Source organism: Schistocerca cancellata, chromosome 1 (assembly GCF_023864275.1).
Source record: "Schistocerca cancellata isolate TAMUIC-IGC-003103 chromosome 1, iqSchCanc2.1, whole genome shotgun sequence".
NCBI classification, from domain to species: Eukaryota; Metazoa; Arthropoda; class Insecta; order Orthoptera; family Acrididae; genus Schistocerca; species Schistocerca cancellata.
The window spans coordinates 656,520,109-656,546,844 of NC_064626.1; the positions used below are offsets into that span (position 1 = coordinate 656,520,109).

The 26,736-nt window shown below is 43.2% G+C and overlaps 1 protein-coding gene across 1 annotated transcript in view; it reads right to left on the reverse strand.

Annotated features, from left to right (window-relative positions):
* Positions 1-372: 372 nt before the first annotated feature.
* The window catches only part of LOC126162060 (chitotriosidase-1-like), a 79,094-nt gene continuing 52,730 nt past the window's right edge, over positions 373-26,736 (reverse strand). The window contains exons 5-7 of the mRNA XM_049918317.1: positions 19,210-19,395; positions 11,487-11,594; positions 373-1,259 (exon numbers count right to left, since the gene is read on the reverse strand). Coding sequence (XP_049774274.1) covers positions 1,125-1,259; positions 11,487-11,594; positions 19,210-19,395 — 429 coding nt within the window. The 3' untranslated portion in view covers positions 373-1,124. The remainder of the gene's footprint in view (positions 1,260-11,486; positions 11,595-19,209; positions 19,396-26,736) is intronic.

A 26,736-nucleotide genomic window follows, 5' to 3' on the forward strand; every position in this document is an offset into this window, starting at 1 on the left:
ACTAATTTTTTTCCAGCTGTGTATTTCTGCTGCTTCGGAACATTTAAGATCCTGATTTTCAGCAATTTCAATGCTGAGTTATCACTTCCATATTCGGTGGCCAATAATTGCACAAATTGAGTAATCTGTTTCCAAGTTAATTTGTCAGTATGGCTCCTTGTAACACTCAAACTGCAATTCTAGCAGGACGTTGTAAATATCTTGAAGTAGATGTTACAAACGTGCATGTATTAATTTCTCATGTTCTTATGTTTATTGAGATATCATTACAATGCTCAAAAATAGAAGAGATACTACTTTCAGATTCATCATTATTATTGCATTATTTTCCAATATTTCTTCAGCAGTTTAGTTACTTTTACCATTTTGTGTTGTTCTGCACAGGAAACCATTGTAATTCTTTAAAAGTTGTACAAGGCAGCAACTGAAAAACTTACGGTTTTGATCTCAGATTTAAACTTGAAAAACACATACTTTTCCAGTTTACTCTTGTGCATACCATCACACTGCCTAATTTTCAACACTTTTATTCTGGTATCTTCAGAATATGTACAAACTCTATAAAAGGGTAGTAAGATTTAGTGTTTTCTTATGGTATATGATATCACAGTATATGATATATGGTGTGTGATATAATATATGGTATATGAAATCACAGTAAAAACACAACCAAAACAATTCTCAGTATAGTTTTCCCTAATTTTCCTTTATTATTACTTATTATATAGACAACGGATTATATGATAACAGCTAGTATGTGAAATATACTTTTTTCTGGAAATACAGTCTTCCTGTTGTAGACATATGACATCTGAACTGATATGGTTCAACATATAAACTCATGATTTAAGATTTGACAGAATAATCCAGTAAATGCCAGTATATCCTTAGTGTTCATGTTACTTCATCAGCTTCTGACTGAAAGAGAGTTTAACTCTCAGATGTCACATTATGTTGCACTACATGTATGAAACTGTGAAATCATTCATGCTTTGGTGTGTTCATATTTAAGTGCTTTTATATATTTAATGTTCTATTGTTTGTTTATGTTCAGATAGATACAAATGTTTTCAGTCTTGATCCTCCCACATTGTGAGAAGAGATCACGTGTAACTAATAATGTCTTACTGAAGACCTAATCCTTTGTTTAGGCTGTTAAGAAGAGGCTTTGCACCACCTCCACAAGTGTTGTGGTTGTCGTCAGATTCAATGGACCAAATATGTGCCCCGTCCAGGCCTTTCTGAACAGCATACTCTCCCTGTAAAATAAAAACATATTTACATAAGACATATGTGTCAGTTACATGTTTAGAAGGGTAGATCACATAACTAATGAGGAGGTAACGAATCGAATTGCAGAGAAATTTGTGACACAACTTGACTAGAAGAAGGGATAGGTTGGTAGGGCATATTCTGAGGCATCAAGGGATCCCCAATTTAGTATTGGAGGGCAACGTGGAGGGTAAAATTCGTAGAGGGAGACCAAGAGATGAATACATTAAACAGATTCAGAAGGATGTAGGTTGCAGTAGGTACTGGGAGATGAAGAAGCTTGCACAGGATTGAGTAGCATGGAGAGCTGCATCAAACCAGCCTCTGGAATGAAGACCACAACAACAACAACATGTTTAGGAATCTGAAAACACATTATATTTCATTTGGATGGTAAATGAGATTAGTTGCTTGGCATCATTAATCATTCATAATACTTACATTGCAGTCATGTAAGACAATATTGGTTTCAAGGGACTTGCGGTAGTTATTAGGGCTAGCGTGCACGGGTGATTTTTGTCACCAAAATAATTTTCTGTCACTTTAACAACATCAAAGTGGAGTGAACACTCGAAAATGACAGTCACTAAACTACTTCTGAAAACCAATTGTTATTTGTCGATTGGTTTTGAAGAGAGGTCATTATTTGAGATTCATGAGATGTAAAAGAAAATATCATAAAAAACAATAGTGTGTACACGTCCTTTATAGTGACAAGCTTATGAGTGGAAAGTCAATGTTTCGACAAAAAACAAAAGAATTTTTCGCTATTTTCGAATGAGTTTTTAAAGTTTTGGTGAATTATTTCGCATTCTACCTCCATTAACTAACACAAATATGAACATGATATTGTCTGTCACAAATGAACACAAGTTGTCCCAAGCACTTGAAAATATTATTCGACTGATTTCTTTCCATCCTTTATTTTGTTTTTGCCGAAAATTGCTGCTCTTTTTATTATAATTATTGAGATCGTCTTTGCGCACAGTCACGGTTGTGCGAAGACGTTGTTGCCATATATCCATGTGTCCATAATCGGAAAGCAAATGAACGGAGAGAATGCACGGAGAGCGATAATTTTGTGACCCGTGCGCGCCCAGCTATAAAAACATAACACTGCAGTGACAGTTACACGGACTTGTTCGCGAATCGGCAGACAAAAGTGTCACCCGGCTGTCACGTCACACTATGCGCGCATATATGTACATATCCAGAGATGGAAAAGAGTGACGAAGGAGTGACGATGACAAAAATCAGCCATGTGCAATATCTCCTACAAATTGGAAAGGTGAACATCAACACTTTTTTTTCTCATGTAATCTCAGACCGCACGGTTATACTCTTTTACTTTACTGGTTTATCTCAGCAAATTATCAAGTACTAGTTGACAAACCCGGTATTTGCCCCAGTATTCATTCTGCTAATTTTCTATTAGAAGATAAAACAAAAAATGAACTGCATCTGTAGCGAAGCATCGAAAAAAATTCCTTTCCATGTATTCGTAAAAACAACTCTGAAATTATGAAACAGCCATACAAAGAAATATGCATAATGTACAAGTGTATAAGTATAGTGTCCGAAGAGACATGGTCCCAGATGGTTTCTTTACGCTGGGCGCAGCTGCTTCGGTGTCTACAATGCGATTTTGTGAAAGTCTCTATAGCAACGCCTCTTCGTCGTTTTATAGAAGGCTATCGTTCTCGATTACAAACGTTCGCGCTTCGCAGTTGAAAACTGCCAACAACACTGCCAGGTGTCAACGTGGAAAGGTCTTAGCAGTAAAGAATAAATGTATTAAAACTTCATGCATGAGGAGGCATTTTGCCACGCATCTCAGTATTTATGACGTCATGTCTCATGAACTAGGATAGGTTCTTACCCCCACAGCGCCTGTTGCCTGACAATAAAGGATATGTGTACCCAGTTTGGTTGAAACAGTCCAATGATTTAGGAGGAGATATGGAACACACACACACACGTGTGATGGTTTGATAAGTCTGGTAAGTTTCTGTGAAAAAATGGAACAGTTTTGTTGCGCCTCCATGGTTGGTAAGCTTGATGATTCCAAGGATCTTATAAAGAATTTCTACAAAGTACGGCCTACAGTTGTTGACAGCCGTCTGAATTGGTCAGTGAAACTACAAATTGAAAACAGCGGAAACGGAGTTTCGTGCTGTTATTAAATACTGCATCATTGAAGACCATTAATTTTTGATTAATGAACTGAAATGTGGCTGGATGAACACTGTAGACGAAGTGCACTCTGGCTGTCCAATTGAAGTAACCACAAAGGAAACCATAAACAAAATCCATGACATGGTAACGCAAGGCCACTGAACAAAAATTAGTGAGACTTAGAGCATCTCGATGAGTGACTGCATAATATCCCGCATGGAGAATTGACTGTGAAGAAGCTGTGTGTGAGGTGGATGCCGCGATTGCTCTCAATCGACCAAAAGTGCGTCTAGCAAACAGTTCAACACAAGGCGTGGCGACGTTTAATCGCAGTCCACAAGACTTTTTGCTCCGATTTGCGACTATTGATGAAACCTGGATCCTCATTACACTCCACAGACAAAATGGCAGTCAAAACAATGCACAAACGTTGTTAAAAGTGCACCAAAGAAGGTAAAGACCATTTTGTCAGCTGATGAGGTTATGGTCACTGTTTTTTTTGAGATTCCCAAGGAATAATCCTCATAGATTACTTTGAAAAAGTCAGAACCATAACTGGACCCTATTATGCTTCATTACTGGATCGTTTGAAACCTGCGTTGGCTGAAAAAAGACAAAGGTTGGCACGCAAAAAAGTACTCTTTCACCAGGATAATATATAATTCCACACACCAGCGATAACAATGGCGAAACTGCACGAAATGTGCTTTGAACTGGTTCGTCATTCACCATATTCATCACCAGACTTCGTACCAAGTGCTGGAGATGACGGTATACAAATGAAAACACACGGAAAATGCACTGAGAGAACATACACATATGTAATTCTGGGTTTAAGTGTATATGATAAGGTTATAATTGGTTACGTGCAGGAATGCGATATACACGCGGTACTTAGGAATGTAAATCTCCTGGAGAGTATCGTAGATATTCACAGCCACTTGCAGAACCTCTACGGAGCTCTGGCAGTGAACAAAAACACAGTGAGTTGTTGGGCGAGGCGTCTGTCGTAATCGCAACAAGGTCACGCAAGCTCGTCTTATCTGTCGCGTCCTGGCCGCCGCACGGAGCTGTGACTCGTGCAGTGTTGGAACGTGCGGACACTCTCATTCGAGGTGATCGACGGATCACAATCAAACACCTCGCTGTTCAACTGGGCGTCTCTGTTGGTAGTGCTGACAGACTCGTCCGCCATATGGAGTACTAAAAATTTGTGTACTTGCTGGGTTCCTCGCTGCCTAACAGGAGACTATAAAGAACAACAAACGGCTTTCTGTGAGGAATGGTTTGTACGTTACGAGCCGATCGAGTCAATTTTTTGTCGAACATCGTCGCAGGTGATGTAATATTGGTTCATCATTTCGCCACACCACTCCCCCTCCGAAGAAAAAGTTCAAAGTCGCACCCTCAGCCGGTAAAGCCATGGCGACGGTCTTCGGGGACTCTCATTGAGTTATTCTGTTTGATGTCCTCCCTCAGGGTACAACATCAACACTGAAGTGTGTTGTGCCACCCTCAGGAAATTGAAGAAACGACTTCAGCGTGTTCGTCGCCACAAAAATGCTTCTTCTCCACGATAACACAAAGCCTCAAGCAAGTCGGTGCACCCGAGAGGAGCTCACAAAACTTCACTGGACTGTTCTCCCTCATCTACCCTACAGTCCAGACCTCGCACCTTCCTACTTCTACCTGTTAGCCTAATGAAAGATGCACTGCGGGGGAAATAGGACGTGGGTTAAGGGGAGATTATTGATGCAGCAAGACGTTGTCTCTAACGTCGACTATTAGAATGGTATCATGCGGGCATACAGGTCTGGGGGGTGGGGGGCGTAAAGCCGTCGCATTGAACGGAGAATATGTTAAAAATGGGGGCTGTTGATATACTTTCCGGTATGTGAGGTCGTGATCCAAGAACTTTTCTGCTCCTTACGTTTCGTCCAGGACTGCGCTGGACTTCCTCAGAGGCGCTGCTCCGCTGAGTCTCCAGCGCAGTCCTGGACGAAACGTAAGGAGCAGAAAAGTTCTTGGACCACGACCTCACATCCCGGAAAGTATATCAACAGCCATGTCACCCGGTCGTGAAAGCCTTCATTCTACAATTAAAAATGGGGCTTTGTATCCAAGAGAGTGCGGAATGATACGGTGCATTGCAGTTCCGAATAAAATCATAAAACTAACCCGCTTTCGGAAAAAAATGTGTTGCATTACTTGTTGATCCCCCCACCCCCCTCGTACAACGGTACTGCGCAACACGTGCCTATATTGTAAATAAGAAAACGATACTGCAATTACTGTTCCGCTAACTTACATGCGTTTTACCTTCTCTTCTGTGGTACACATTGTACTCAAACGAATAGTGAACTGACGATGGTTGACAGAATGACCACTGTGTATTTTCTTTATGTTTCCATTTGTTTACTGTCAACTCCAGCAAGTGGATGAGTTACGTTACTCCGGCGACTTGAACTATTTGCTAGTGTAGGAGAGTCATAGCCCCTTTTGTTTTATATTCTTTCTAACGTCATGTTTACGTGAATGGTTCACTGTGATGATACGCTTCTGAACGTACCTTGAGGAGAGGAAGTGGAGTACCGAACAAAAAATATAAGATTATTATTATTATTTTAAAGAAGTACTGCTGTACATATCTTTGCAACGAACAAAGTTTCAAGGTAGGCAATCATGCTGGTTAATGTCCTCGTGGTAGCTAAACAACGTTTACTTGATGATTTGTATTTTGCTTCTGGGCAAAAAATTATTTGGAGTGGTATAGATGACTGGGGCAGCCTGTATACACTACGCGTTTGTTTGATGTATGTAAACAGAATGCACGACCAAAACTACTTTTGAATCACTAGTACGAAAATCCAGTTGAATTGCCCACGCTGCATATCAAAATAATGAAAAGTCCTAATTATTGAACGCAAGAAACATTACAGTGACAAACAACCAGAAACAGTCAGCTGTCACACAGAAAGAGCACGTTCAATAACATGAACCTTCTGGATACGATTATGCTTCCTGGAAAGATAACACTCACAGCACATCCGGATCATAGCAAGGTGATTTTGCGAAACGCTTTGAGGAGAATTACGCTCTGGATATTGTAGCTCTGATTAGTTTCTGTTATTGCAATGAAAAACTGGAGAACATTTCCGCATTATGTCTCAGTCAACTAATTTATTTTCCTTCCACTCATACTTGTTTCAGGACTTTATGTGCTATCAAATGAGAATAACCTCCTAACATCATTAACGGTTCCTAACTTGTAGTCACGTAAAACAATATGAATGTGTGCATACTAACACCAACAACAGTAAATAATCTAGATTCGCTAACAAGTCTAATACAACGTTAAAGCAAGACGATAACACCGGAAACATGACAAGGCGTATAACATATTTTTCATGTGACGTTGCCAGCACAGAGTACATTGTGTAAGAAAAAAGTCAAACAACCAGAAGACGCGGTTGGATGTCAATGTAACTTCGTTCAGGTACACGCCATTGGTGGATATGTCAATGATAGATTTGATTTTCTCTGTGACAGGTAGAACGGCCGCCAGAGTGCATTAGTGTTGTTCGTCTGTAGTGTCATTATCAGGCCTGGTAGGGTAGATAACGGGCGTGAACAGCGTTACATGTTGAGTGAGACACCGTTATCTGCACCTGACGGAGCTGGACCTTACTGCGGGTCTCCATTTGGCCGACAGGTCGAACCTTCAATATCCAGATTTTTGGGTCATTCGAATGTGAACTACCTGCGAACCTCAGGGCAGGCATACTCGTCGCCAAGTTCCCGGTCAGTCATGTCTGACCACCATAGCAGAGGATCGCCGTGTGGAGCACAGGAGCATCATGACCGCCTCACGTCTACGTCTGCAATCCATCAACAAGTAATGGTCCCCCTGCAGCATTATCTGTCAGCTCTCACCACTGGTCCGAGATTAGTAGCAGTTGAAATAGGGAAATATCGTCCCATTCGCAGGCTACCGTTAACACCACAACACTAACAGCTACGTCTGGAGTGGTACGTGATCAGTAAGCATGAACGACTGATGAATGGCGTCACATTATGCTCAGCGACGAATTGCGGTTCTGCACTACCTCGGATGACCATTGACGACAGTTATGGCAAATAGCTGGGGAGAGGTCCCATTCTTCTAATTCGGAAGTGTGTGAAATCTTATGGGACTTAACTGATAAGGTCATCAGTCTCTAAGCTTACACACTACTTAACCTAAAATATCCTAAGGACAAACACACACACCCATGCCCGAGGGAGGACTCGAACCTCCACCGGGACCAGCCGCACAGTCCATGACTGCAGCTCCTGAGACCGCTCGGCTAATCCCGCGCGGCCCCATTCTTCCAATGTTTTGAAGAAGCGCAGTTGTATTACTTCTGGCATCATGGCATGGGGAACCACTGGGTATGACTTCGGGTCATGGCTGGCTCTGACTGAGGGAACTCTTAACAGCAAACGGGTACGTCACGGACATCCTGCGTCCTGATGTGTCGCCTGCCATGCCGCAGTACCGTAGTGCCGTTTTTGAACAGAAGAATGCTCGTTCGCGTATGGCAAGTGTCTCTATGAACTGTTTGTATGATGTCGAAGTATTCTCGCGACCAGCAAGATCTCTAGATTTGTCCCAGATAGTACAGGTGTGGGACCAGCTCGGACACATCAACTCCATCTAGAGGGTCAGTATCGAGGATGTGAAATACCAGTTACAACAGTTGCGGGTCAGCTTGCCTCAGAAGAGGATATAACGACTTCATGACACCCTTGACAGCTGAATCAGTGCTTGCATCCAGGCCAGAGGGGACGCAATATCATATTGATAAATAGGCTTATACTGCCAAGTTCTTCGTAAAGTTGACTATATTATAATAACTGAAATAACGTCACATAAGTTACCCTCTCAACCTGAGAAATTTCGTTTCATTTCTTCCTCTGCTGGTTACTTCACTTTTTTGTCAGGTTGCGTGTTTCTTTCTTTTCTTTTTTAAAATATAGTGGTGCAGTGCGGATAGTTAATTTGCCGAATAACAGTTTCATTGACGACAATGGTGTAAATCCCGCATATTGCAAAGACGAAGTGTGCTTGGAGTGCGACACATAGCGCTGTTAAGAAGAGGAGAGTAGGTTGTGTTAGCATTACTTACGAAGCTACCCACTACTCTGGAATTTTTGCAGATCCCCAATGACAATGCTACATTCGCGATCAGTGGTGAGATTGGAAACGAATCATCAACATTACGAAATGGATATTCATATCTGAAGACTTCAAGAAGAATATGATAATTCCAATCCCAAAAAAAGCAGTTGTTGACAGATGTGAAAATTACCGAACTATCAGTTTAATAAGTCACGACTGCAAAATACTAACGCGAATTCTTTACAGACGAATGGAGACACTGGTAGAAGCCGACCTCGGGGAAGATCAGTTTGGATTCCGTAGAAATATCGGAACACGTGAGGCAATACTGACCCTACGACTTATCTTAGAAGAAAGATTAAGGAAAGGCAAACCTACGTTTCTAGCATTTGTAGAATAGATAAATACGGGATCATGAATGGTTTCCAGGGGACTCTTACACCATTCTTTCCGTAAGATAGGGGCAAGTTTAGGTAATGACGGTGGAGGTGGATAGCCATCACGCGCTCTTCAAGGTAGGCGACAAAGACTCAGTAATATTGAGATCTGGTGACTGAGGTGGCTGGGGGAGATGCGACAGTTAATCCTCGTGCTCAGAAAACCAGACTTGGACGATGCGAGCCGTGTGCACAGGGCCGCTTTCCTCCGGGAACACAGCATCACTGTCGAGGGATAAATATTTTACCGTGGGATGGACCTGATCAGCCAAAATGGTCCTCACATAATCCTTCGCACTAATGCTGCCTTGTAGAGTAACCATGGGGCCCATGGAATAACATGATATGGCAGCCCGAATCGTCACCGAACTCCCGCCATATTTGACTCTTGGCACGTAAACACATCTAGAAGTTGGTAACGGTGTGAAAACAAGACATAGTGGACCAAATGACTTTCTTCCATTGCTCCATACTCCAGATTTTATGGCTTCGGTACAAGGTTGGGCATTTGCATCAATGATGCCAACTCGCCGTGCAATTCTCTGCTTACGGAGTTCCCCTCGTGTTGTTTTGGTGTTGACCGGGTTCGCGCTGACTTTTTCAGCTGTCGCCCTGTTAGTTTTCGTCAGAATCCTCTTCAGTGACCGTCCGTCACGATCACTCAACACACCCTTTCGTCCGCGTTGTGGCTTAGCGGATATGGTTATCCGGTTTCCCTATATGCGGTGTAAATCTTCGATATGGAGCATCTTAAACACTAAGCCCTTCAGCTCCCTTGGTTACGTAAGCACCACCCATACGATCATTAACAGTTTTCCCATCATCGAATTCACTTAACTCCGGCACAGTGCGCTCATAACTATACAGAACAGTGTTCTGACAAAGATTGACGTTTGGAACGTATCGAGGACACTACACAGGTGCCGATCGTGGGCAAATACAACAGCACATCCTGCAGGCTTGGCTAGGACCTGTATTTATGTTCAAACATGAATGTCAGGCGGTGTTTCCTTATTTTTGTCCAACCGCCGAATGAATACATGTTCCAATGAAAGCTGAGAAGCTATGTAGAGACTCGCATAAGATTTCTGAGGTTGGGCAAAACAAGTATAGCCGTTAAGAGGATGGCAAATTCGAATGTTGTATCCAGCAACACGCGACCCGAATACTTTAAAACTGTGCCTGAAGAAATCTTCAAATTATCAATAGACTGATTATATAGTATTCTTCTTGATTAACATATATGTGAAAGTGGAACTACGCTCAGGTAGGAAAACTTTGACTGATGTAACAATCTCAAAGGAACAGAGTTAACAGAATGAATCTCATTCTGGAAACATACCCCAGGCTGTGGCTAAGCCACGTCTCTGCAATATCCTTTCTTTCAGGAGTGCTAGTTCTGCAAGTTTCGCAGGAGAGCTTCTGTAAAGTTTGGAAGGTAGGAGTCGAGGTACTGGCAGATGTAAAGCTGTGAGGACAGGGCGTGAGTCATGCTTGGGTAGCTCAGTTGGTAGAACACTTGCCCGCGAAAGGCAAAGGTCGCGAGTTCGAGTCTCGGTCCTGCACACAGTTTTAATCTGCCAGGAAGTTTCGAATAGAGTTAAGTTAATAGCGATAGTAAAAAGTAAGTACTAAGCATATACAAAACTGCATCAAAATTAATTCGTTTCTTAACGTTACTTGCCAGGTGTTAAAGCCTTTAAGGCTTTAAGTTTTGAAGAAATATACGGCTAGAGATTGGAAAAGGAATTTATGAATTTGTCTATATTTCGGAAGCTCGCACCAGATGAAGAATTTCGCACTTAACGGATATAACGCAGTCAGTTAATAATAATTGTTACAGAAATATCTCGTAATACTAGCCATTTGCGATGGATGAAAAGTTTTTCAGAAGAAGTAAATTTGCAAAATTGTAGTAAGCCCTTATCCGATTTTCTCTCTACTCTGTCACGAGTCGTTTGATGACTCGTTTCCTCTCTCTGATTGATTTTTTTTGTTGCATGCGTAGGCTACTTATTTTGCCAGCGGCTTTACCCACAGTGATAAAACCAATTCGCGTCAGATCACCGAAGTTAAGTGCTGTCGAGTTGGCTAGCAGGTGGATGGTTAACCGTCCGGGCTGCCGACCGCTGTTGGCAAGCGGGGTGCACTCAGCCCTTGTGAGCCAACCGAGGGGCTACTTCATTGAGAACTGACAACGGCCGGGAGAGCGGTGTGCGGGCCACATTCCCGCCCCCCTCCGCCCCTCTCCAGTATCCGTATCCTGTGACACATAGCGACTGGGGATGACACGGCGATCGGTTGGTACCTTGGGCCTTCCAAGGCCCATTCGGATGGAGTACTTTTTTTTACATGTTTCTTCCTATTTCTTGGTTACTTACATTATTTGTGTCTCCAAATTAGAAGTTCGTTATTTCAATTATTTGACCATCATAACTTACCAAGGTTTGCATTGTCTGGGGATTCTTGAAGCTGACCCACTGGTTGCCGCTGTAGGCATAGGCCTCGCCGTCCTCAATAACTGTTTCTGTCCAGGTCGCCATGCATATCTGAAAAGAAAGTAGTATGTGCATTTATTAATGTCCTTGATGGTTTCTGACATGGGAACGGCGCAGATAGCGGGAAATACTCTTTAATTTAGTTTCTGAAAGGTCCAAACGAGTGCAGCAGGCTTTATTTTCTGCAATCGCTTGTGCATTGTGTTGTCTCATACCAATTTATACACGTGATCGACGTTAGTAATGTGGCAGCACGCAATGGCTTGATTCAGAATATGTTTATATCAGACATTATTGCTCGCTGTACCATTTTTCGCAGCTACTGTGCTATTTCGAAGCGTAGTAGAGAGTATATGAAATGTAGACTAGCAATAGCAAGAAAAATGTTTCTGGTAAAGAGGAATTTATTTAACGTCGAATGTAAATTTAAGTCAATAATTTTATCTTGAAACTGTTCCATTGGTCCGTGTTTGCATATAAAAACAACAGCATGGGTTTGAGGGTCTGCCTTGATGCAAATCACTTCGTTATTCATTTATTTATTCCCAAACTAGTTTCAGCAACTAATAACTTCTTATCAGTCGGTTCTTTGATTCTAAAACATGCAGAAATAGTATATTTATAAAACATTGTAAAACATTACAACATGTCTACTGTTTCGTTTCAGATATTGTTTTCTGTGAATAATTTCATAATACCTTATTTACTATATGCCACAGCATAGTTTTACGATTGTTGCCACTGTTTCCGGCATGTTTTCTGCTTTTTCTTGTTGCCGTTTTCGTCGGTATAAATGATGTCGTCTGCAACTGTATGAATGGCTGTTGGTAAACAAATACAAAAGCTTGAAGTTATATGTATAAACGTTACACAACTGGGATTGTGGTAGTGTTGTGGACACAGTTTTGGTGTGTGCCAGGTTGTTACGTAGTTTGTCATGCGCTCACGTACGTTGGACTACTTTGAGACACAGAAAAACATAACAAGGTGCGAAAGTTTTTTTTTCTGTGCCTGAAACTTGCTGCAAGCCGTCCAACGAACATGAGCATATGACGAACTACGTAACAATCTAGTACACACCGCCGGCCGGAGTGGCCGAGCGGTTCTAGGCGCTACAGTCTGGAACCGCGCGACCGCTACGGTCGCAGGTTCGAATCCTGCCTCGGGCATGGATGTGTGTGATGTCCTTAGGTTAGTTAGGTTTAAGTAGTTCTAGGGGACTGATGACCTCAGAAGTTAAGTCCCATAGTGCTCATAGCCATTTGAACCTAGCATACAGCAAAACTGTATCCATAACACTATCACATTTCCAATTGTATAACGTTGACATACTTAAGTTCACGTTTTTGTATTTTTTTCTTTTTTGCTAACAGCCGCTCATACAGCTGCAGATGACATTATGTATGCCGAAAAAGAAAAAAAAACACAAAAATATCCCAGAAACAGCGGCAACAATTGTAAAACAATGCTGTGACGTATATTGAATAAGGGTATTATCAAATTATCAAGACGTACATTCTGAGAAATATTTTTCTCAGTTTTCTCTAGACTTCTTTCTACGCCTGTACTTCTGGTAACATAGGTTTGAGGGTCTGCCTCGATGCAAATCACTTCGTTATTCATTTATTTATTCCCAAACTAGTTTCAGCGACAAATAACGCCTATCAGTGGCTTCTTTGATTCTAAAACATGCAGAAATAGTATATTTATAAAACATTGTAAGACGTTATTGCATGTCTACTGTTTCTAGCTTTGTACTAAAAACTAATGTAGAAAAAATTGTCAGTATTCTGTTATAGATTAGATTAGATTAGATTAGATTAATCCTAGTTCCATGGATCATGAATACGATATTTCGCCCTTTACGCACATAGGGCCTAACCAGCGACATCATTATGTCACGGGTGAACGCTGACGTCCAACTCCAGTAGGTTAAAACCATCTTCGAGTGGAAACTCAAAGTAATCAGTGTTACTGAAGATAAAACTCAACTTTGTCTTTCTTTCTAACCTATACATCGCAGATGCAAAACTAACGATTCCTTTCGTTAACTGCCAGGTGTGAAAGATAAGCAGTAGAGGAATAAAAAATTATATTTCTTGATAATGCAAGTCCATTCCAATGGGTGCTAAAAATGTTGCTGTTGGGCGTGCCCACGACATCCCGATCTATCAAGAAAGAGAACTTCCGTGTAGAGCCTTAGAAGAAGCGAGTGCAACATATATAAAAGTGCTTGGAAATTGAAAAGATGGCTGAATCTTCCGCAACGTCCCGCTATCAGAGAATTTACGATGTTTATGAACGATTGCTTTACAACATACGATTAGTGGTCATTTTTTTCTGTCTGCCATGTTGCAGTCGACTATCGGTTGACGTACACGGTGCCCCAGGAGATATGATCAATAATCAGGAATATAACAGGAACGCTCATTTGAAGGAAAAAATTCAAAAATTCTTATGGAGATATGCCCTGTTCCAAAGATGGCAAACTGACCCAACCCAGTAAATTAAGAATCATTAGAAAAATTTGCCTTTCTTAAACACATGACAAATTACGCTCGAGCAAGCAATGCAGCGACGATGTTACCTGTATATGTTCAGACTTTTCAAATCAGTGTTTACAAAATCATATTTCCAAAAAGCACCATCCGCAGTGTTTGCCTCTCTATGTTCTGCTAGTTATTTCCAGACCGCTCATCAGTGTGGCCAACACTCTGTTCTCTCACTTCTCACTGAATGCTACATTGGCAGCGACAACGCTACCGACAACCAAAGATCACGTCGCTTGTACTCACGATCTCTGTAGCGTAACATACCGACTACTGAAGACTTCTGCTTGAAAAATATTCAGTATATAAATATGAAATATGACACACCGAATAGAAGAGGGCTCGCATCACCAAAAACAAGCAAGAAAACTTACATCACGGCTCCCCCCCTCCTCCTCAGAAAGAGATTAATATACAGTAGACAAAAAAGGAAGTTTACAATGAGTTAGTGAAAAAAGTCTGGGTAGTTTATGCTAACGTACAGTAACTTCTTCAAACCGCTATGAAAATGTCTTTAACTAGTAAAAAAAAGTTACAATTCAAATACATAATATATTAGTAATGGAATTAGTCTTTTGATTATATGAGTACCTTATGCCATTAGATCTTCGTTTATGGAGTTGAATGAAATCCGAGGTTTACAAACGAAGGTTAATACGCGAGATGAACTGCATGGTCGCATCATGAACGCTGCTGATCTAATTAGGGAACGTGCAGAGCCACTCAGACATGTTCTCCCGAGAGTGCACAACTGCATTGGAGCTGACATTTATTGTGAACTGTATAACAGCTGTAAAGTAACATGTGTGACAAAGCTTAGATGTGAATGTGTTAGAAATACGCATGTGTCCATATGAAATTCTTTGCTTCAGATGATCGTTGCTCTCATATCCCTGAATACTGACCACTCATGGGGCGCCTGTATACACGTATATCTGCCTGTGGCTCCGTCACTCTGCGAAGCTCAGATACATCCTAGATCGGACAAAAATGGAGCATTGCTAACCCAAACACTTCGGTAGAATTTCTATGTTCTGTTGTGGGTCCCATGACGTGATGTAAGAGGACTGGCGCACTGGTTGCGGGGCTAATTGGAAACACTTTTTCCCCAGATATTCAAACGCTTCCCCACTGAAACCGGTCGCATGAAGCCTCAATGCAAATATGGCTGAAGGATTGGTAACTTCATCAGTCAGATTCGGTTAAGCAATTCATTGAACAGCTCTCATTTTGCACTTGAGTTGATGTGAGTTCATTTGTCGAAATTCGATTTCGTATAAATTTTGCAAGTTCTAGGTTTCAAACCGACATCGTCTCTTAGCGTTTGCGCTATCACTGTGTTGGTTTGTCGAATGTGTTACTTCATATCATGTATTGCTTCAAAGGAGTGGAGCTCGGTTTTAATAACGTAGCCCATATTCACTTACAGTATTTAATGTCAGAACTTGGTATGTGTAGCAGTCAGCGACTGTAATAAGTTAAGTTCTTCGCACGGATGTTGTGATATTTTTTTGTTATTGTTTGAACCGGTTTTTCCTGTGACTACAAAATGGTTCAAATGGCTCTGAGCACTATGGGACTTAACTGCTGAGGTCATGAGTCCCCTAGAACTTAGAACTACTTAAACATGACTAACCTAAGGACATCACACACATCCATCTCCGAGGCAGGATTCGAACCTGCGACCATAGCGGTCGCGCGGTTCCAGACTGTAGCCCCAAGAACCGCTCGGCCACTCCGGCCCGCCTGTGACTGCAGCATTGTACTAAATACACGGGCGGAAAAAAATCGCTATACCAAGAACGAATTGTGCGGCATAAACGAAAGATGATGCCTCTTCCAATTTCGTGCCTGTCACATAACAGTGGTTCTAGTAGTTCCACTATGAATATACAAATCATGTTTGCATTAAATACGCGCTGTAACTGTCGTGAACATTAGTTACCTTTCAGACTGGACGTGGTGAGCTGACGTTGGTCAAGAATGCCTTTAAGGCGAGAAAGACGCCATTAACATCACCTCACTGAGTCTGAATGAGGTCGTGTAATAGAGCCACGAGAATCTAGATGTTCCTCCTGCGATATTGCAGAAAGATTTTGCAGGAATGTAGCCACTGTAGATGATTGCTTGCAGCGGTGGTAACGATAATGTGCAGTCGCAAGAAAACAGGGCTCTGGACGGCCACGTAGCACTACCGAGAGGGAAGACCATCGTGTTCGGCGTATGGCTCTGGCGCATCGTACCGCATTTGCAGCAGCAATTTGAACAGTAGCTAGGATCCCAGCGATACAACGAACTGTTACACATCGGTTGCTTCTAGGACAGCTCCGAACCAGACGCCCTGTAGCGGACATTCCACTGAGCCCAAAGCACCACCATCTGCGACTTCAGTGGTGTCGAGAGAGCTCAGTCGAGGGCAGGGTGGAAGTCTGTTGTTTTTACTGATGAAAGCTGGTTCTGCCTTCGTGCCGTGAAGACCGCATGTTGGTTAGAAGGAGGCCAGTTGGGGGTCTGCAACCTGTCTACGCACTAGACATTCGCATTCGGAAGGACGACGGTTCAATCCCGCGTCCGGCCATCCTGATTTAGGTTTTCCGTGATTTCCCTAAATCACTCCAGGCAAATGCAGGGATGGTTCCTCTGAAAGGGCACGGCCGACTTCCTTCCCTAATCCTATGAGACCGATGACCACGCTGTCTGGTCTCCTTCCCCAAACCAACCAACCAACCAACCAACCACTAGACATACACCTGGAGTCATAGTCTTGTGTGTGATGTCGTATGAGGGCAGGAGTACTCACGTGGTTATGCCTAGCAACCTGACAGCAAATTTGTACGTCATTTTGGTGATTCGACCTGTTTGCCACTATTCATGAACAGCATTCCATTGGGTGTTTTCCAATACGACAAAGCTCGCCGACATACTGCTGTTGTAACCCAACACGCTCTAAAGAGTGTCGACATGTTGCCTTGGGCTGCTCAATCAGCAGATCTGTCTGCAATGGAGCACATACGGGACATAATCGGACGACAGTTCCGGCGTCAGCCACAAATAGCAGTAACCGTCGCTGTATTGACCGACAGGCGTAGAACTCTACCCACTAACTGACATCCGACACCAGTACAACACAGTGCACACACGTTTCCATGCTTGCATTCGACATTCTAGCTGTGACACCGGTTATTAATGTACCAGCACTTCACATTTGCAATGGTTTATCCCGAGCTCACATTAACCTGTGATTTTGCAATGTCAGCACTTAAATACACCACTGGCCATTAAAATTGCTACACCACGAAGATGACGTGCTACAGACGCGAAATTTAACCGACAGGAAGAAGATGCTGTGGTATGCAAATGATTAGCTTTTCAGAGCATTCACACAAGGTTGGCGCCGGTGGCGACACCTACAACGTGCTGACATGACGAAAGTTTCCAACCGATTTCTCATACACAAACAACAGTTGACCGGCGTTGCCTGGTGAAAAGGTGTTGTGATGCCTCAAGTGAGGAGGAGAAATGCGTACCATCACGTTTCCGACTTTGATAAAGGTCGGATTGTAGCCTATCGCTATTGCGGTTTATCGTATCGCGATATTGCGCTCGCGGTGGTCGAGATCCGATGGCTGTTAGCAGAATATGGAATCGGTGGGTTTAGGAGGGTAATACGGAACGCCGTGCTGGATCCCAACGGCCTCGTATCACTAGCAGTCGAGATGACAGGCATCATATCCGCATGGCTGTAACGGATCGTGCAGCCACGTCTCGATCCCTGAGTCAACAGATGGGGACGTTTGCAAGACAACAACCATCTGCATGAACAGTTCGACGACGTTTGCAGCAGCATGGACTATCAGCTCGGAGACCATGGCCGCGATTACCCTTGACGCTGCATCACAGACAGGAGCGCCTGAGATGGTGTACTCAATGACGAACCTGGGTGCACGAATTGCAAAACGTAATTTTTTCGGATGAATCCAGGTTCTGTTTACAGCATCATGATGGTCGCACCCGCGTTTGGCGACATCGCGTGAACGCACGTTGGAAGCGTGTGTTCGTCATCGCCACGCTGGCGTATCACTCGGCGTGATGGTGTGGGGTGCCATTGATTACACGTCTCGGTCACCTCTTGTTCGCAATGACGGCACTTTGAACAGTAGACGTTACATTTCAGATGTGTTACGACGCGTGGCTCTACCCTTCATTCGATCCCTGAGAAACCTTACATTTCAGCAGGATAATGCACGATCGCATGTTGCAGGTCCTGTGCGGGCCTTTCTTGATACAGAAAATGTTCGACTGCTGCCCTGGCGAGCACATTCTCCAGATCTCTCCCCAACTGAAAACGTCTGGTTAATGGTGGCCGAGCAACTGGCTCGTCACAATACGCCAGTCACTACTCATGATGAACTGTGGTATCGTGTTGAAGCTGCATGGCAGCTGTAGCTGTACACGCCATCCAAGCTCTGTTTGACTCGATGCCCAGGCGTATCAAGGCCGTTATCAGTCTGGGTACTGATTTCGCAGGAACTATGCACCCAAATTGCGTGAAAATGTAATCACATGTCAGTTCTAGTATAATATATTTGTTCAATGAATACCCGTTTATCATCTGCATTTCTTCTTGATGTAGCAATTTTAATGGCCAGTAGTGTATGTTACCTAGGCAAATGTATTTCCGACGATTCACTACTCTAAATTAGTTATTTTTTTCCCGTTGCGATGTTTTTCCCCGTCAGTGTATTATTGTAAGTTGCTGACTTTTGTAATTGTTGTAATTCATTGTGCTTGCTAGTGTTGATATTGTTACAGACGGCGTAGTAGTGACAAAATCTGAGCAGTGTTTGGCCTATACTAGTGATCTCAGAATGTCAATTTTTGACAAAATTTCATAAACAATTTCGTTCACTAATAATAGCTCCAAATAATTTCGAGGCCATTTCAATCCCGCCATTGCAGCTGCAATGCAGAATGGCTCTTATCTTTCGACTACTCCTCGTATAATGACTGAGACTAGAGTAAAATTATTGCAACATGTTGATCAGTTAAAGACCATTTGGTGGGAAATGCGTGGCTCGCTGCGCCAGGCACACTGAACTGCCTTGCTGGCTACGTACCTCAAAGTATGCGAGGAGCCCCGCCTCCTGGGTGTAGGCGCCGGCGACGCCCGCACCGACTACCGGCGCATCCAGGCCGTGCGAGTCGGGGTTGGCCAGGGTGTAGGTGCGCCCGTAGAACGGGGCGCCCACGCGCAGCTTCGCCGCCGGCGCGCCCGCAGAGATCCACTCCTGCACCGTTGCGTCCTGTAGACACAGGGAAGCACGAATGCACCAAGAAAGCCTTGTAGGACCTCTAATATTCTCAATGTACACGTAAACGATTTATCAGATGGGGTCAGCAGCACTCGGAGAGTATTTGCGGAGGGAGTTGTATATTGGAGAGTATCGCTACTGCACGGTCGGGAGGAATTACAGTAATGGCTCAGTTGTTGGGCAGCTCTCTTTCAATGTCTATAAATGTAAGATAATGGCTTCAACAAAGGAAAGAACGTCGAAGTATCTGATTACAATATTAGTGGCTAATATCTTGAGCACATATGGACTTCAGATTTAAGTTGGTTGTTACACTTATGGGGCAAGTTGGTACAGTTTTGGGACAAGTCATTACAGTTTTGGGGCAAACTGGTACAGTTTCAGGGCAAACTGATACAGTTTTAGGGAAAGCTGATACATTTTTAGGACAAGTAGATACAATTTTGGGGCAAGCTGATACACTTTCAGGAACAAGATGATACAGTTTCAGGGCAAATTGATACAGTTGTGGGGAAAGATGCTACATTTTCGGGGGCACATTCTTATAAATTTTACACACACACACACACACACACACATACACACACACACACACACACACACACACACACACACACACACATTGCATAGCGCTCCATCTCTGAAAAACTGTATTGCCTTATCACCAAATTTCATCTCACATGTGTGCAAACACCATAAAAAAAATGCGTACAGTGTTGCCACATCTGTCTCCTCCTCCTCCTCATCATCATCATTAAATTTCATCTCTCCGATTCATACAGCTCAGTAATTTCCTGTCTGTCACTGTACTGCTTGCTTTAATGACGCGACATCATAATGTATTGCACTGGGACAGAAAGGAATACAGATTTCTTCAGTAGCTGACACTCCAGCAGTAGTTGACATACACAGTAGCTAACTTCATCTCTCTGATTTATACAGCACAGTAAATTCCCTCTCTCTCTGTTATGCTTCCTCTAATTAGGCAACATTTTTGTAATAGATTACCGAGAGAATGGAAGGAATACAGTTTTCACCAAGCTTTCACAGTGTAATAGCAGAAGATGACAATGTATGAAACTGCTTGAGGAAACTGATATCCTGGTAACGGGTCACTATAATGTTTGACTGACCTTGATATTCAGCGAGTTATTGGTGAATTTAAATGTGCGAATAGAGGTGTTTACTTTGTTAATTCTTTTTGACAAGTGCACTTTAAGCTGTAAGTTAGATCAGCAGTAGTGCCCAGTTGTATTTTTCACTGTTACAGAAAAACTTATTTTGCATATTTAAATCGAACTGTGGTCGTCTACTAACCTACAATTTATTTCTGTAGTGACAATAAGTGAGCCGCGTGGGATTAGTCAAGCGGTCTAAGGCGTTGCAGTCATGGACTGTGCGGTTGGTCCCGGCGGAGGTTCGAGTCCTCCCTCGGGCATGGGTGTGTGTGTTTGTCGTTAGGATAATTTAGGTTAAGTAGTGTGTAAGCTTAGGGACTGATGACCTTAGCAGTTAAGTCCCATAAGATTAAAAAAAAGTGAGCTACAAATTAGAAAGAAAATGTAGGTGTGGAAATATTTAATTAGAAGATCCGTTGTGCTTGTAAAGTGTAGTACAACAATCGAAATTTGGCCTTAACATGTGTTGCATAACCTAAAAGTTTCACCAATGGTACCAATATGCAAGCCATGTGTATTAAAAAAATTATATAATAATTAAATTACGACACCATTGCCATATGTATTGTGGTTGAAATCTTGGATATGTTGAGAAATAATTCAATTTATTTTTGTACAAAGTTTGAATTTTTTGTTCGCCATCAAAGATCTGTAATAGTACTTGCATATTATGATAAGCATCTCACATGTTTTTTGTACTCTATATGATTACTTTCTATAATACATAAATTTATTTCAGCGGCAAAGATTTCACTTTCGACGTATCAATATTTCACATCTGTGTTGTTGAACCAATCATGTTTAGCTATGTTTTATTACTGTTTTGTTCCGCACCGTCTATGGTTGTGTTGTGACGAACGTAGATGTATCAGAAGTTCTCCTAGTATATTACGAAAATACAGTGATCAGCCAGTATCGACTTATTATCGATATAAACCCGTCCAGGCGGTAGCAGCGTCACCTGGCGAGGAATGACTGCTAGTCGGACACACGCACGGTGCATGTAGTATCACTGAGCATGCTGTCCATGTGTAGAACGGGGAAGACGCCCGATCTATCTCAGTTTGACCGAGGGCAGATTGTGATGGCCCAGAGGGCTCGGCACGGGCATTTTGGAAACCGCATGATTCGTCGGGTGTTCGAGGAGTGTGGTGGTGAGTGTTTTCAATACGCGGTGAAACCACCCTCAGAGGTCGAGAGACTGGGTGGCCATCCCACATTACAGATGTTAGACGCCGTAGCTTGACAGACTGGTAAAACAGATCAGGCGGCGAACTGTGGCTGAACTAACATCAGACTTTAATGCTGGGCAGAGTACAAGTGTGTCTGAACACACAGTGCACCGAACACTCCTAACAATGGCCTCCGCAGCCGACGACCCCCCAATACATGTGCCAATGTTAACAACGTGACATCGGCAACTACGACTGAAATGGGTACGCGACCATCGGTATTGGACGTTGGTGCTGTGGCAGCGCGTATCATGGTATGATGAATCCCGATACCTTTTTCGTCACGTCTATGGAAGTGGGCGAATTCATAGTCTTCCATGTGAACAGCTCCTTGACACCTGTACTGTGGGACAGAGACAAGCTGGCGGCGAATCCATTTACTCTGGGGAACATTCACGTGGGCATCCACAGAGCCAGTGGGGCTCGTGCAAAGCACCATAACGGTCAAGGAGTATCATATACTGCTTGCAGACCGCGTACAAAACTTCATGACGATCACGTTCCCCGACGGCAGTGGCATTTTTCAACAGGATAATGTGCCTAGTCACAAGGCGTGGAGTCTGATGGAATGATTCAAGGAACACAGTGGCAAGTTCCATTTGATATACTGGCCCCCCAACTCGCCAGATCTGAACCCGATCGAAAACATCTGAGACGTGATTGAACGTGACATCAGAGCTCATCGCCCCCTCCCCGGAATTTACAGGAATTAGGTGACTTGTGTGAGCAGATGTGGCACCAAATCCCTCCAGCCAACTGCCAAGGCCCCGTTGCTTCCATGCCACGACGCGTCGCCACTGTTATCCGTGCCAAAGGTGGACATCTACATCTACATCTACATGGATACTCTGCAAATCACATTTAAGTGGCTGGCAGAGGGTTCATTAAACCACCCCCACAATTCTCTATTATTCCAATCTCGTATAGCGCGCGGAAAGAATGACCAGCTATATCTTCCCGTGCGAGCTCTGATTTCCCTTATTTTATCTTGGTAATCGTTCCTCCCTATGTAGGTCGGTGTCAGAAAAATATTTTCGCATTCGGAGGAGAAAGTTGGTGATAGGAATTTCGTGAGAAGATTCCGTCGCAACGAAAAACGCCTTTCTTTTAATGATGTCCAGCCCAAATCCTGTATCATTTCTGTGACACTCTCTCCCGTATTTCGCGATAATAGAAAACGTGCTGCCTTTCTTTGAACATTTTCGATGTACTCTGTCAGTCCTATCTGGTAAGGATCCCACACCCCGCAGCAGTATTCTAAAAGAGGACTGACAAGGGTAGTTCAAAACATGTTCAAATGTGTGTGAAATCTTATGGGACTTAACTGCTAAGGTCATCAGTCCCTAAGCTTACACACTACTTAACCTAAAGTATCCTAAGGACAAACACACACACACCCATGCCCGAGGGAGGACTCGAACCTCCACCGGGACCAACCGCAAGCGTACTGTAGGCAGTCTCCTTAGTAGACCTGTTACATTTTCTAGTGTCCTGCCAATAAAACGCAGTCTTTGGTTAGCCTTCTCCACAACATTTTCTGTGTTCCTTCCAATTTAAATTGTTCGTAATTGTAATACCTAGGTATTTAGTTGAATTTACGACTTTAGATTAGACTGATTTATCGTGTAACCGAAGTTTAACGCGTTCCTTTTAACACTCAGCTGGATAACCCCACACTTTTCGTTATTTAAGGTCATCTGCCACTTTACGCACCGTTTCGATGTTTTTTCTAAATCGTTTTGCAGTTTGTTTTGATCTTCTGATGACTTTATTAGTCGATAAACGACAGCGTCATCTGCAAACAACCGAAAACGGCTGCTCAGATTGTCTCCAAAATCGTTAATATAGATAAGGAGCAGCAAAGGGCCTATAACACTACCTTGGGGACCGCCAGAAATCGCTTCTGTTTTACCCGATGACTTTCCGTCAATTACTACGAACTGAGTGAGTCCTCTCTGACAGGAAATCACAAATCCAGTCACATAACTGAGACGATATTCCATAAGCACGCAATTTCACTACGAGCCGCTTAGGTGGTATAGTGTCAAAAGCCTTCCGGAAATCCAGAAATACGGAAACGATCTGAAATCCCTTGTCAATAGCACTCAACACTTCATGTGAATAAAGAGCTAGTTGTGTTTCACAGGACTGATGTTTTCTAAACCCATGTTGACATACCGGCTATTAGGTAGGTGGTCATAATATTCTGGCTGATCAGAGAATGCAGTTTAAGTGCCACATAGGAATAAAATAAAATCTTGTCAAAACATCTTCTTTCCTTCCTTCCTAAAATCGCATTTTTGTCAGGTCGTTTGTCTTTTGGTTATGTTTTATGTGTGTGTGTTTCTACATCGGTGTTGTTGTTGTTGTTGTTGTGGTCTTCATTCCTGAGACTGGTTTCATGCAGCTCTCCATGCTACTCTATCCTGTGCAAGCTTCTTCATCTCCCAGTACCTACTGCAACCTACATCCTTCTGAATCTGCTTCGTGTATTCATCTCTTGGTCTCCCTCTACGATTTATACCCTCTACGCTGCCCTCCAATAATAAATTGGTGATCCCTTGATGCCTCAGAACATGTCCTACCAATCGATCCCTTCTTTTAGTCAATTTGTGCCACAACTTCTCTTCTCCCCAATCCTGTTCAGTACCTCCTCATTAGTTATGTGATGTACCAATCTAATCTTCAGCATTCTTCTGTAGTACCACATTTCGAAAGCTTCTATTCTCTTCTTGTCTAAACTATTTATCGTCCATGTTTCACTTCCATACATGGCTACACTCCATACAAATACTTTCAGAAACGACTTCCTGACACTTAAATCTATACTCGATGTTAACAAATTTCTCTTCTTCAGAAATGCTTTCCTTGCCATTGCCAGTCTACATTTTATATCCCCTCTACTTCGAGCATCATCAGTTATTTTGCTCCCCAAATAGCAAAACTCCTTTACTACTTTCAGTGTCTCATTTCCTAATCTAATTCCTTCAGCATCACCCGACTTAATTCGACTACCTTCCATTATCATTGTTTTGCTTTTGTTGATGTTCATCTTATACCCTCCTTTCAAGATACTGTCGATTCCGTTCACCTGATCTTCCAAGTCCTTTGCTGTCTCTGACAGAATTACAATGTCATCGGCGAACCTCAAAGTTTTTATTTCTTCTCCATGGATTTTAATACCTACTCCGAATTTTTCTTTTGTTTCCTTCACTGCTTGCTCAATATAGATATTGAATAACATCGGGGAGAGGCGACAACCCTGTCTTTCTCCCTTCCCAATCACTGCTTCCCTTTCATGCCCCTCCACTTTTATAACTGCCACTTGGTTTCTATACAAACTGTAAATAGTCTTTCGCTCCCTGTATTTTACCCCTGCCACCTTCAGAATTTGAAAGAGAGTATTCTAGTCAACATTGTCAAAAGCTTTCTCTAAATCTACAAATGCTAGAAACGTAAGTTTGCCTTTCCTCAATCTAGCTTCTATGATAAGTCGTAGGGTCAGTATTGCCTCACGTGTTCCAATATTTCTACGGAATCCAAACTGATCTTCCCCGAGGTCGGCTTCTACTAGTTTTTCAATTCGTCTGTAAAGAATTCGCGTTAGTATTTTGCAGCCGAGACTTATTAAACTGATAGTTCGGTAATTTTCACATCTGTCAACACCTGCTTTCTTTGGGGTTGGAATTATTATATTCTTCTTGAAGTCTGAGGGTATTTCGCCTGTCTCATACATCTTGCTCACCAGATGGTAGAGTTTTGTCAGGACTGGCTCTCCCAAGGCTGCCAGTAGTTCTAATGTAATGTTATCTACTCCCGGGGCCTTGTTTCGACTCAGGTCTACATCGTATATTTTGATTAAATTTCGCTGTTACGTAGTAGCTGATTATAAGAAATACTGTCTGTAAATATTTAGGAGAGGCTTCGAACCACAGTTCTGATACACGAAATGTATTCGCAGTTGCGAATATGGACTACCATTAGCTGCATAATGGAATGACGATGATGAAAATATGTGCCGGACCGGGACTCGAACCCGGATTTCCCGCTTATCGCGATCGGTCGCCATACCATTTTTAAATCTCATTTTGTTCTACACTGTTCGTTGCATTCGTTCGAGACGGATGTCCGATAACACACATTCCGGCTCTTCGTTGGTCAGTTCACTCAGTGCTTTTTCTTATTACAGAGGGCAGATAACCCTCTGACCGAACACGCTGAGCTACCGTGCCAGCTCAGACTAGAATCGGTGTATTCAACATGGTATGGCCGTTGGCAACCCATTTGGCTATCCGAACATGACTTGTAACACCGAAAATGCATGATGCATGGCACCTGCTACCAATATACACTCCTGGAAATGGAAAAAAGAACACATTGACACCGGTGTGTCAGACCCACCATACTTGCTCCGGACACTGCGAGAGGGCTGTACAAGCAATGATCACACGCACGGCACAGCGGACACACCAGGAACCGCGGTGTTGGCCGTCGAATGGCGCTAGCTGCGCAGCATTTGTGCACCGCCGCCGTCAGTGTCAGCCAGTTTGCCATGGCATACGGAGCTCCATCGCAGTCTTTAACACTGGTAGCATGCCGCGACAGCGTGGACGTGAACCGTATGTGCAGTTGACGGACTTTGAGCGAGGGCGTATAGTGGGCATGCGGGAGGCCGGGTGGACGTACCGCCGAATTGCTCAACACGTGGGGCGTGAGGTCTCCACAGTACATCGATGTTGTCGCCAGTGGTCGGCGGAAGGTGCACGTGCCCGTCGACCTGGGACCGGACCGCAGCGACGCACGGATGCACGCCAAGACCGTAGGATCCTACGCAGTGCCGTAGGGGACCGCATCGCCACTTCCCAGCAAATTAGGGACACTGGTGCTCCTGGGGTATCGGCGAGGACCATTCGCAACCGTCT